The following is a 14,005-nucleotide window of genomic DNA, read 5'->3' on the forward strand; positions in this document are numbered from 1 at the left end:
TAAATGCGACTACAAGACTCATCACGGGTTCCAAGAAGAACAACCACATCTCCCCGGACCTGAAATCACTCTACTGGCTTCCTTTTGAGGCAAGGACCCAATTAAAGATTGCTTGTATGACTCATAGAGCTCTTCACTTTAATACCCCACTCTACCTGGCAAATAAGCTGAAACTTTCTGGGGGCTCCTGGCCCACAAGGAGCACCGGCACCTTGCTGCTCGAGCCAAAGAAATTCAATAAGCTTAAAATCTACAATCGTACATTCTCGGGCACTGCCCCGAGAATCTGGAACGCCCTGCCAGTGGCGACAAGGCTTATTCCATCCACTTTTACATTCAAAAGGGAAGTGAAAGGACTACTAATGAACAGTGCGCTGATCTAGAAACTTTGCTCCTCTTACCTCGACTTTTTGAATATCCTAACTATTACATGTCATCTGTTGCGACCTACTGTTGCCTGCCATAATGCCCCTTTTGTTCTTGATGGATATTGTCCTTATCTTCTTGCTACCAGAGCCTTCTCCCTATTTCCCTCCATTATGTAATTTTTGCGCTTGTTGCACATTCACCTACTTGTACCTTGTCTTGTCTATTTGAGCTGTGTTCCTATTTCTTCTTCAACCTTATGTAAAGCGCTCTGATACCCACTTGGGTCATTTTCGCGCTATAGAAAACTTATAAATAAATAAATAAAGTGACAGTGCCATCACAGAGGTAATTCTGCGATGATCTGCAAGGAAGAAAAATACACCCTACTATCAAGTTAACATCCACCACCCTTCTCTTTTCCTGATACATATAACATAATTAATCCCCAAGGTGTTTTTGCCTAGAAGCAATCCGGCCAGGAACGCACACTGAAACTTAGATGAAACATTGCTGGGATTGGAGCATAACTTGAAACATCATCACCGAGCCAGTCTTGCTCTTTACTAGAGAGGTTGATGAGTAGTCCTTAGTTTTCCCTCTGCACTCTGCTACGCCTTGGCTCACTTCTGACTGACTCTTGATCCTAGAGTATCCCGTCTCTCTTCTTTCACTGGACTCTTCTAATAGACTTCAGCTGGAGAGCCTGCCTCTCAGGTGGCAACAGTGATCCATGGAGTATTGTTCGGAACTCTTACTACCCCTAATGATGTCGATGGTATTACACTGTTCCTCCTTCTACTAAGAGCCTCGCAATAACTAACTTGGGCTGGCTATGAATGAGTCTAGATAAGTCTCTATTTCCCAAAAGCTGTCATTGCTTCTTTGAACTTGCAATCCTGCACTCTTCTCTGTTGCTATGAGAACTGCAAATTCCGAAACATTAACTAGAGTTAAACCATTGCCTCTGACCTCACATCACCTCCAAGATCACTCTCTTCTGCACTGCTCTAAAGTCCCTCCTAACCATTAGATCCATTCAAATGCTCACTCCACTGTCCCTTGTCTCTCAGATGGTCCCTCCACTCATCCACATTCCTCAAGTCAGCCAATCTTTCTTGTGCCCTTTTTTACATTGCTAACTATTTGCCCTGTCCTTTTAAACATTCTCTCACATTAAAAACTCTTCACAAATTCACTCCCTTGCAATACTTACCTCCTAGTTTAAGACAGTTGTCATTACCCCCTAATCAAGTAGGGAGTGATGGAAGTTGTAAAGGTTTCCAGGTACAGGTGAGTCTCACTTTTGTCGAAGGACAGGTGCTCCTCAAGCTGATATGCAACTTTTTCATACGCACCTTACAGGATCCTGTCTTATTCATATTTTGATGGCTCTGTTTGTTTGAGACTACTCTTACCTATAAAGCCCACTTATTTACCTCTGCTGTCCATCACAAGTGCCAGCATTACATTCTAACACATCATGATCTATGCGTAGTCTTTATCACAGTCGATCACCTTCCTTTGTTGCCCACCTTTTCCCCTCTTGTCCTGGACCTCAGAGCGATGCCTTTCATTCAGGCTTTCAAGAAATCCCCGAAGAACAAAATCATAGCCAATAAAGTCCACAGCATTGACCTGCTTGCATCCTTATAGATTGATAAAATCCGATTTAATCCCACATCTGTAAAATAGTTGATGTTTAGGCCCAGTTAATGTAACCATCGACTAACTAATTTTAATTGTTTTGTAACATGCATCTTTCAAATAGGCCTTGTTTTAGGGAACAAAAATAAGCAGTATTAGCTTTAACTCTGATTTAGTATTTAGGTCGAGGGTCAACTTAATGAATTTCCAACTGGTACCGAAAATATATTCCTCAGATGTCTCCACTTTTAAGAATGATGGAGATGAAGCGTTCTCTGAGGGAGCAGTGAAGGATGATGCAGCTTAGATTCATAATGTCCGGTTTGGAGAGAGGTTAGAATTTAAGCAGGACTTAGTTGGCAAGGCTTGAGATTTTATTTTGTAGCTTCATGCATTCTCTTAATGTCTCTTTTATTTTCTGCTAAGCAATTATTTTAAATCCTTAAGTAACTTTGTAGAAGTCAGCACACTAGGCGAAACTTTAATGGCTTCATATGGGATATAATTATTTGGAGTGTAGGTCATCTTGACTAAGAAACGTATTGTGGTCCAAGTGGTAGATTTCTATTGATACTCTATGGACCTCTAAAGAGATAGATCTTTTGCTTTTAAAATCTGCCTTTGACATTGTGCTCAACTTGTTTCATTCCTTTGTGAATCTTTTTGATCTACTGAGCCTGATGGTTCACTTTCTAGAAGTTGTGCACCAGTGACATGTCAGGCATCACACTGGGCATGGAGTGATTATGAAGCTAAAGGAGAGAATCTACAGGCCATGACCACTGGAGTAATTCCAATTTATTTTGATTGTTTATTTATTTATAGACAAAATGCTGCTTTAGTCGTTGGTTTCACCTGGAATGTCGACTTGGAGTATTGTTTAACAGATAGATGATTGCACTGGGTTGCCTTCCCCTGACCAACTAATTATAAAATGTCTTTTATATTCAGCTGTCCCTGGACCTATTCTACACAGAAGATGACATTTACCAGCTGTCGTACTCTCGAGAGGCTAAAAATCCACGCACATTGGTAAGAGAAGGGGAATGCATGGAGGAGGTGGGCTTTGGTGGGTGGAGTTGGGGGGCGGATTTAAAACGTCCACACACAAAGGCTCATGTTATTTTAGAGGATTTTAACTGTAACTTCTCTTATGTTTACCAGCATATGAAGAAATGTTTTACTTTTAACAAGGTGCATTCGTCTTATCATTCATTGGTAGTTGTTTTAGATGAATGGAAAACTACTTAGACTTTCCATATCATCAAGAGTTGTGAACGTACAAAAGATCTGGTGTTCTGTCCTAGCACCAGCCGGGTATGTAACAATAACCCTCAAGTTTTCAGTGAAGAACATTCATTCTAATAATTATGGTGGCCCTCGACCACACACATTTGTGCTGATTCTACGGCACCAGTCAGGCCCATTCTTTGGGGGCCTCTTGCTGTAGCAAATGGGCTCGTTCATGATGTCCCTCGAATACTAGAAAAGTCTATCATCTACGCCGGTCATTACCACGATTGATTGGGGAAGTGTATAGACTCTTTCCAAAGTGATTGAAGAGACACGTTATCCACTGAGCAAGTAGCCATATGTTAACAAGGAGCAGATTGATGTTCTCTTGAAGGGCATTTCATTGGCACTAGCATGGCATTATTTGAATGTCCAGAAATGAATACAACTACCAATGTATGTATCACGCCAGCTGAATGATAATTCGAGTTAGTGCAAGGACATAGCAAATATTTTAGTTTAGGATGAAACAATGGTCCATTCTTAATATTGCCTAAGGTGAGTAAGTGGACATGTTCATTGTGAGACCCTGTGGTAAACTAAAGGGAACATTCCACGTTTCTATTTAAAGTAAGTTGGGTTCACGTTGTTTTGGCCTTTTTGCAGTTAATAAACGTATTGCTTGTGTTCCTCTGAGCTGAGGTGAGTGTACTCTCGTAAGGAATGTAAAGGGCATGTTTCTTCTGCTTTTATAAGGAATGTATTGGCAGGTAAAGCATATGAGCCTGTGGCGACTTTAGAATCATCACAACCCTCAGCCACACTGCAGCATCTTTTGCTAATTATGTGTCCCAAACTGTCTCTCTTCTGCTTCTAGCCTTCAACCCCTTATAAACCCCCAGAGGCGGTAGTAGAGTGGGGTCCCTCTGACCATGGCACTACTATCAAGCATGTGCAGCAGATGGTGGATGTAAGTATTGCACATAGTGCACCTTCTGTTTAGCTTTTTTTTGGGTCTTACCTGACAGTGTACTTGATGCCACCTTGTCAGCATTTTCATTCACGTACATGCTGTAGGCCATGACAGATTCTAAAGAACTCTGCTGTGGCCATTAGAGGGATTTACATAGAGAAGAGAAAACACAAAAATGTATGGCATGTACCTGTCCATTTGTTCTAGTTCCAGCTTGAGTCACACTTCAACCAATACATAGGCTACTGCATGTTTTTTCTTGGTGCTGCACTGTTGCATCTTTTCATGAGGCTATACTCGTGCCCAGTATCATATTGATCTGATAGAGACTTCTAGCTGTAGATTCCTTACCTTTGAATTTCCCAGGTTGAACCCGGAAACATTTGCTGAGCAATACCCTTTGTGCGCAACTTTGGGTAGCTCCATTCGGCTCTGTGTGATGTCCTTGGTGTCAGTAGCATCAGTTATGACGTCCCGGTGCCTACATAAGGGCCATCCAGGCGCGCAGACGTCAGTTCTTTTCTTTCCACGCCAGTTAAGTGACGATCCGTGAAGAGCTACCCCTCTGCTGCTTTTTGGCAGGCTTTTTTCTCGACTTTTGTTTACATTGTTTGAGTAGCGACTTCATGTGCGAGGGATGTCTGGTAGGAAGACAGGTTTTAAACCATGCTGGTCCTGTTTCCGCCTAATGTCGGTTACCAATCCTACCGCATATGTCTGTGGTATCTTGAACGTGACCACGATTCGAAGTCGTGTTCGGACTGTCGGGCGATGGCTCCGAAGACCTTGAGGGAGCAGGCGATGAAGTTGCTCGCGGCCCGGCAGTCGACACCGTTAAGCCAGACTCCGAGGAGGTCACTGTCCATTTCAAAGAAGAGGAGGTCGCCGGACCACTCTTGTAGCCCTAAGTCCTCTTCCTCCCATTCGAGGTCCTCTGGACACTCGGGGAAGAGGTTCAAGAAGAAGAAGAAGTCCAAGCGGACTTCGACTTCACCTCAACTGGCATCTGTTTATTGAGAGAGGTAAGGAGCACCGACGCTCTAGGCACTGTTCTGCGGAGCTGGAGCCTGAGTCGACTTCGCGCCTCCCTCCCTTTCCGGGAGCCATAGCCACTCCAGCTCAAACTAAAGATTTTTACGAGGCCATGCGCCGAGTATTTGAGAGGAATGATCCCGTTGGGGAGCCCTCTGGCCCCGCGGGTGCGGATGAGGCCCCATCGGGTCTGACGCCGTCGGCTTCGGCCATGGCGCCGGTGGGGCCTCAAGGATCCAACCCTGGATCCGGGTCGACGCCGGTCGTGCCAACACAACCTCCCCCGGCGTCAAACCCGAAGTTGGTGCCTGTGACATCACCGATTCCCATCAGTGGCGCAAGCCCCATCCTTATCCCCAATGACACGGAGCCAGAATGGCATTGAGCAACGCCGATTCTTAGGTCAACAGAACCCAGGGGTTCTATGTTGTCGCCTGAGCACTTTGTGGACATACTGGGCTCAGGAGAGGAATGGGAGGAGTCTGGGAACCCATTAGAGAACTAGGATGTCTCTGAGGAGACTATGGACTGGTATGTGGAACTTGGGGAAGCCAGTGGTCTGGATACTTCCCCAGACACTGGTATGCTCTCTCTTCCTACTGTGGCTACGGAGGAGGGGGGCTTTCTATGCCATGGTGTTTAAGAAGGCAGCTGAGGTCCTTGGAATGAAGTTGCCCTCAGTGCAGGTCAGGACTAATCTCCTGACCGAAGTGCTTCAACCTAGGGCTTCTACCTCTGAACCCCTATTGCCTTTTAATGAGGTACTTATGGATGTCCTTCTAGGAACATGGCCCAAACCTAGCACAGGGACTCCTGTAAATAGGACGATTGCACACCGCCATCGCCCAGCTCCGGGCGACCCAAAGTTCTTCAGCCCCACCCCAGAAAGTTTGGTGGTACAGTTCTCCACATCCCAGGGCGCATTCCCTTCCGCTCCTCCGGATAGGGAATCCAAGACACGGGGCTCATTTGGGAAGAAGTTTTCTTCCTCCAGTCTGGCATTGCGGTAGGTGAATACTGCATGCTTATTGGGCCGTTTCTCCCACTCTCTTTGGGAGACGGTTGCGCAGGTGCTGCCACAGTCCCAGAGGAGGCCCGGGCTGTGCTCTCTCAAGCTGTCAAGGACGGGAGGGATGCAGCAAAATTCGCCATACTGTGTGGTTTGGTTACGACCGATTCGCTGGGCAGATTGATTTCAACAACGCTGGCCTTGAGGCGCCATGCCTGGCTTCATACAACTGGCTTGGGAAACATCCTTTACCACGCATCCATTACAACGCAGTATGTTACATCACAGTTTTGACTACGCAAGTCGTTACATCAACTTGTGCTGGAGGGCTCTCTAGACTAAGGAATAGTGTAATTTACTATTCCAACACCTTCCCTACTGTACGTAGACTGGAGTTGAAATAGTAATTCACACTGTCCCTAAGTCCAGTGCCCTCCAGCGCAAGTCGATGTAATGACTTGCATTGTCAAGACCGCGATGTAACATACCGCGTTGTAATAGATACATCCAATTTGCTTCTCAGGAGATGTCCAGGTAAATTTGATGGACATGCCCTTTGATGGAATCTGCCTTTTTGTGGAAAAGGCTGATTCGGCCCTGGTCAGGTTCAAGGACTCTCGAGCTATGGCCAGAGCCTTGGGTCTTTCCTCCACTCCTCGTGGCCAGTCATCATTTCAGATGGGGTTTCCAGCCGCGTCGGCCCTATCTCAGCCACCGTCCTGCACAGACTGCCCAAGCCGTGAGTGGATGTAGACACAGTACATCCCGTCCTCAGCATGTAGGCTAGAAGTTGTCTACCACACAGCCCCCAGCAGCTGCAGCCTCCACGCACTCCTAGGCTGATTCTGCAGGACCACACTACTCCAGTGGGTGGGAGAATTCGTCATCATCTCCCCCGCTTGAAATCTATAACAGACAAGTGGGTCTTGCAGATTGTCCAGAAGGGCTATTCTCTTCCTTTCCTTTCTTTTCCTCCTTCCATTCCGCCAACTCAGGAACAGCTGGCGGAGGATCATTTGAAACTGCTTCAAGAGGAAATTACAGCTCTTTAGGCCAAAGAAGCTATAGAAAGGGTCCCAGTTCTAGAAGTAGGCGGTGGCTGTTATTCTCGCTACTTTCTGATTCCGAAGAAGAACAAGGGCTTCGGCTCATTTTAGATCTTGGGACCGTCAATCTCTTCCTCATAAAGGCGAAATTCAAAATGCCCATATTGGCTCAGGTCTTGTCTATTCTAGACCAAGGAGACTTAATGGTGATGTTGGACCTGGAGGATGCAGATTTTCACATTCCCATTTTGCCGGGACACAGGCATTAACTGCGGTTCAAGGTAGGCCACAAGCACTTTTAGTTTACCGTGCTACCCTTAGGTCTTACCGGTGCCCCTTAGGTGTTCACCAAGGTGATGGCGGTGGTTGCAGCTTATCTGCGCAGGCTAGGGGTTTCAGTCTTCCCCTACCTAGACGACTAGCTGTTGAAAGCGTCCTTGCCACAGGCAGTCATCTCCCACCTTCAGACTACGGCAGACCTCCTGCATTCGCTGGAGTTCTCTATAAACGTGCCAAAGTCACACCTGACTCCTTTTCAGATGCTCCCTTTCATCAGAGCTGTTCTGGACACAGTGCAGTTTCGGCTTATCCTCCTGAGCAGCGACTCCAGGATATTCAGGTTATGATTCTGATGTTTTCAGCCTCTATCCTGGATTTCGGTGAGGTTGACTCTGAGGCTATTGAGTCTCATGGCCTCCTGCATCCGTTGGCAAGACACACAAGATGGCGTATGCAGGCTCTGCAGTGGGATTTGAAGTTCCAATGGGCATAGCATCGAGGAAATCTCACTGACGTGGTTCAGGTCGCGGAAGGAACTGTGAAGGATCTGCAGTGGTGGTAACGAACCGCGATTGGGTCAACGGCAGACCTCTCTCTTCCCCAACCAAATTTCAAAGTTGTGACGGATGCGTCACTTCTGGGATGGGGCGGCCATATGGGATAGGCAGAGATCAGGGGTCACTGGTCTCCGGCAGAGACCGGCCTCCATAAAAACTTGTTGGAACTCCGAGCGATTCGGTTGGCATTTAAAGCATTTCTCCCCTCTGTCAAGGGGAAGTTGGGGCAGATGTTCTCGGACAACACCGCTGCCATGTGGTACTGCAACAAGCAAGGTGGGTGGGGTCCTGGACCCTTTGCCGATAGACCCTGCATCTCTGGGCATGGCTAGAACAGCAGGGCACACACCTGGCAGGTTCTCTGAACGCCAGGGCGGATGATCTCAGATGTCGATACATCAGAATCACGTATGGCGTCTCCAGGCAGAGATGGCGCAAGGTCTCTTTCAACAGTGGAGAGAATCTTGGTTAGATTTGTTCACCTCCGAAGAGAACGCGCATTGTCAGCTGTACTTCACGCTGGAGTTTTCAAGGCGGCTATCGCTCGGCGATGCCTTTCGTCGCGCGTGGAGCTCAGGCCTGTTGTATGCCTTTCCGCCCATACCACTCCTGCCCAGGGTTCTGAAGAAGATCAGGAGCGACCAGGCCCCAGTCATCCTTGTGGCACCGGACTGGGCAAGGAGAGTCTGGTGTCCATAGCTTCTGAGCATGAGTATCGATCCTCCGATCAGGCAGCCCCTTCGGGAGGATCTTCTGTCGCAGCAGTAGGGAAAGGTTCTCCACCCGAACCTGTCAACTCTGCAGCTCCATGCGAGGAGATTGAGCGGCAGCAGTTGATGGCTTTTGATCTTCCTCCCGAAGTCTCTAATGTTAATCTGGCGGCCAGGCGGCCCACCACTAAGTCTGTATATGCCTGCCATTGGCGGAAACTTGTATTCCACTGTACATAAAGGTCTATTGACCCTCTTTCTGCTCCTCTTTCTACTGTCTTTTTGTTCATTCTTACCCTTGCTCAGCAGGGCTCTGCTTTGGGTACTCTCAGTGGTTATCTCTCTGCTCTGTCTGCTTTTTTGTGGCTGCCAGACCAGCCTTCTCTCTTTAAATCTCCTATTGTAAATAGATTTCTGAAAGGGTTGGTTTATTTATTTCCACCTACACCCTTTGTTATGCCACAATGGGACCTTAATTTGGTCCTCACTTACCGATGTGCACACCTTTTGAGCCTTTACACAGTTATCCTCTCCGGCTGTTGGCCATCTAAACAGCCTTCTTAGTACCGATTACATCAACCCAAAGGGTGAGTGATTTGAAGGCGTTATCCAGCTCACCTCCTTATCTTATGACCTTTGTGGACAAGGTGGTGCTTTGCATCAGTGCATCATTCTTACCAAAGGTTGTGACCCCATTCTATCTGGGTCAGTCCATTACTTTGACCACCTTCTTTGCTCCCCAACATCCCTCCAAGGAGGAGGAGTGTCTATACCGACTGGACCCAAAAAGAGCGTTGTCGTTGTACATTGACCGCACAAAAGAGTTCCGGGTGGATGACCAACTCTTTGTGGGGTATGTGGGAGCAAAGAAGGTAAAGGCAGTGCAGAAAAGAACCATCTCTTGCTGGGTTGTTCTCTGCATTAAAATCTGTTATGCGTTGGTGAAGAAGCAGCCCCCTGAGGGATTAAGGGCCCATTCCACCAAGGGAAAGGCTTTGACTACGGCCTTGGCATGGAGTGTCCCAGTTCAAGACATCTGTCAGGCAGCGATGTGGGCATCACTGCACATGTTTGCGAAAAAATATTGCCTTGATGGTCACGTGCGCAGGGAGGAGCACTTTGCCCACTTAGTCTTGCAAGACTTTTTAGTCTAGCTCATGAGTCCGCAACCCACCGCCGAGATGGTATGGCTCGGGTATCTGATTCAAAGTAAGGCATGTGCAGCTAGAAGTCTCTGTCAGATGAAAAAGTTACTTACCTTCGGTAACACATTATCTGTTAGAGTCTCTATCTTGCTGCAGATTCCTTACAGCCCCACCCATGCCTCCCCGCTTTGTGGACTGATGTTGTAGGTCTAGGGTTTCTCCCCTTTCAGGGCCCTAATTTTGCACATGTTTTCGTCTGTCACTTCGTGGCTCTGCGCTTCTGGCGTGGAAAAAAAAAGTACTGACGTCTGCGCGCCTCGGTGGCGCCTGTGTAGGCACCGTGACATCAGAACTGACGCTACCAACACCAACGACATCACGCGGAGCCCAATGGAGCCACCTGACGTCATGCGCATGGGGTATTGCTCAGCAAAAGTTTCCGTATCCAGCTTGACGCCTGGGAAATTCAAAGGTAAGAAATCTGCAGCTAGATAGAGTTTCTACCAGATAATGAGTTACTGAAGGTAAGTAACTTGTTCTACTTGTGAGCTTAAAAAATGTGGTCTTAATTTCACACTGGCCTGAGTTACTGCCACACACAACCTTAGTGCTGTTAAGCAAATACCTTTTTGAATTCTTGCAATGAAGTTTTGTAATGTAGGTGGCCTACAGATTTCCAATGATGGATCACCCTGCATAAAAAGCAGCTAACAATAAAGCAGTCCTTGTTTATAAAGTTTCAAAAATGCAACCTGTGCCCCGATGTCTACGATTCAACCTGTGTTTGATTTAGTACCAAAAGCAAAACATTTGGTATGTGCCTTTATGATTAAACGTATTAAGGGCAGAAAATGTAATTGTTCAATCTGTACATTCTATTGCTATCTTAAAATAAAACCGATTGTTTACAGCAGCATGGGATTGTTTAACTGTAGCCGAAGGTGGTCTATAAAAGAGTTGGTTATTATTCAACATCTTCCAGCCAGGTCTTTGCTATGGAAATCTCCTTTAGAACATGAACAATTATCATTGATGTGTGCTTAGAGCGTAATCATACTGTTTGGAGAGTTAACCTTTTAGTTCTGATAGGACAGGGCCTTGGACACCCATGCTCTTGAGATGTCCTCCTGAGCTCTTTCTCTTCTCTGAAGGGATCCTGCAGTGTTTTTGCCCTTTAAAGTAAATTTCAAATCTCCTTCTGCGATACTCAGACCTGGGGCAAATGAGACAGGAGAAATAAAGACAGTAGGTCTAGATTAGTCAGGGAAGTAAATTATTCTCATTTTAGAGGAGGTAAGCAATAGTGAGTGAAGGACCTTCCAGTTCCTGATGACTGCATAGCAATCACAGATTCTCGATTAGAAGAGGGCTGAAAGAGAGGGGTCAAGAAAGAAGTGTGTGTTTATTGAGCAGGAGAAATTAGAGGAGAGGGTGTGTTGTGAATTGGGTTCTGGCACAATTTGGAACTCATACTACTCACTAAGCAATAACATAGAATGTCCCAAGCCACTACTTACCACAGCCTCCTCAGGACGCATAAAACACCACACATAGACATATAAAATACCAACCTGAGAAAGGAATGATACAAATAACCACACACTTACAACTAAAAGTACTGAAAATCCAGAGCCATAGTCTCGGGGGATATGTACAACAAGGCAACAAGAACCAACAACTTACGGTGACAACTTACACGGGTAAGAAACAGCAAAACAAGTCGCCACTGCACGGCAAGAAACAATGCAATTCTGCAACACAACGTCTTCCGCCGAATCAACGCCTCCCGGCAACACACCGCGCACTCAGCACGACACAACGTCTTCTGTCGAATCAACGCCTCCTGGCGACACAACGCACACTCAGCACGACACAACGTCTTCCGACGAATCAACACCTCCCAGCGACACAACGCGCACTCAGCACGACACAACGTCTTCCGACGAATCAACGCCTCCCGGCGACACAACGCGCACTCGGCACGCAACAACGCAATTCTGCGAGGGAGCAACACCTATAATTTGGACATACCTGTTGGGAGCCGATTTCCCTTACAGGGGCCCGACCTTCCCTGACAGAATGTATAAAATAAAGATTGCATTTGTAGTTATTCCCTGATTAGAAGCAGTGCACTTTCCCGTCCTCAGTTATGTAATAAGAAGGGAATTTCCCCATCCTTCTATATGACAATAGCTGGCTAAGAAAATACCACTTACCACCTTATCGAAGGAAAACAGACAAATGATACTAATGCACATTGGGGTCTCTTTATTACATGATAATAGGATGACAAGAAAAGAAATAACTAAACATTATCACAATCACCAAAAAATTCACACATATAAAAGCTGAAAAGAAAACATATGGTTAGATACAATAGGCTTACTTGGAACACCTCACCATAATCCTAGGCATCTTGTGTGATGAATAGAGACTCGGTCCTCTTTCCCTCTGGTCCGGTCAGGACTCTCTGTTCCACAGTCGTAGGTACACGTCTGCACCACGCTGCTTCACCAGACCGCCATGACTTCATAGGTTGTCGAAATGTAAGTGTCAGACCAGTGAATCTCTCCCTTCACTAATATAGAATGCAGTTTCGCATTGAAGCTTCTAGCAAACTCCTCCTATGGTTCCCACTGAATTCCTGTGCCACCTGCTACCAAGGCCACTCCTCAGGGTAGCTCAGCCTTTGTTATGACCTCCGCGCGAAGAGAGCACATTCCTTTGATAAGAACCGGTCCTCTCTGGTTCATAGCTAGCGAATAACACATTGAAACTAAAACATAGTCTTTCACCTACAAGCAGTTCAGAAAGATGATTCAGAAAAGAATATGGCGTCTCTCGTGCATAGGCCTCTAGGCCCGAAAAAGAACAAAGATCATGGAAAGAAGGCATAAGATCATGCCAAAGCAAGTAGGTAAGCTCTGCCAATAGGTGAGGTAAAGTCAGAAATAAAGTGAGCATCATGCATATACAAACAATAGCAAAATATACTGAAATGGTGGTGGGCAATGGTCAAAACCACGCCAGTGAGTGCAAATATCTCTATCACTACAGGGTGGTAGTGTAAAAAGAGACAAGGAGAGATACCCCAACTGGTAGGAGGGATCAGCCATGACATTTGCAAGCAATAGTAGATAAAGCAAAAGCACAACACCACCCCATCACACACCTTTTCCCTCATCACGAGGGGCCTGGTTAATGGGCTGGTATTTCCCTGTCCTCGAAGCTACTGGTTGGGAATACTGGTACCTCTGCACAGGGAGACAATCTGGACAATTATGAAGATGAGCTAAGAAATGAGAAATTACTTGAGAAATCAGTAATTCTGGGTCTGATTCCACTTATAATTCTTTACTTTGGCCAGGAAATTTATGTGGAAAATTTGGCTGTTTTGAACAGCCGAAACCTGTGGGCAAAAGTAAAGAAATCTGTGGTGTTCCCACGTAGCTCATAATTCTGACTAAGCAGCTGTCGGCTTTTACTGCCCCCACTGGAAGTAAGTGGCCACCCATAAAGAGAGTCTTGAGGACATTTTTCTAAATATTTTTCACCATTCCAAGTTGGCCACCACATATAGGCATACATATGCGTACATGGTGTTGCGCCCTTGACCACTTTGCCATTTTTATTTTACTATTCCAATAATGCAGAGAACAATTTTAGAATGGTAAATTAAAAATATATATGTGCGCAGCAGCGGTAACACAGAAAAAATTGGTAAAGTCAATAGACATGCACTTGCCTTTTAAACACAAGGCCTCTTTGCTTTGTTATTGACGTCATTTCCTCTAGCCATGGCACTGATACATTTTTCAACCTCTGCAAGTTTGCTTTCGCTTTCTTAAAAACATGGTATACTTTTTTAATCATATGTTGTTGTATTCATGCCACAATACTAATTGATATGTTTGCTTAATTGATCCCCAGTTTTAGGATTGAGATTTTAGTCAAAAGTACCTTAAATTCTAATATAATTTAGAATAGAGGAGGGTATTTGATTAACAA

At 45.9% G+C, this 14,005-nt stretch overlaps 1 protein-coding gene across 3 annotated transcripts in view; it reads left to right on the forward strand.

The window, feature by feature from the left end:
• The window catches only part of LOC144781995 (RAS guanyl-releasing protein 4-like), a 426,385-nt gene that overhangs the window by 275,524 nt on the left and 136,856 nt on the right, over positions 1–14,005 (forward strand). For all 3 annotated transcript variants that reach the window (XM_078661092.1, XM_078661093.1, XM_078661094.1), the window contains 2 exons: positions 2,965–3,045; positions 4,124–4,216. In XM_078661092.1, the coding sequence (XP_078517218.1) occupies positions 2,965–3,045; positions 4,124–4,216 (174 nt within the window). The remainder of the gene's footprint in view (positions 1–2,964; positions 3,046–4,123; positions 4,217–14,005) is intronic.

Source organism: Lissotriton helveticus, chromosome 9 (genome assembly GCF_964261635.1).
Source record: "Lissotriton helveticus chromosome 9, aLisHel1.1, whole genome shotgun sequence".
Classification (NCBI taxonomy): domain Eukaryota; kingdom Metazoa; phylum Chordata; class Amphibia; order Caudata; family Salamandridae; genus Lissotriton; species Lissotriton helveticus.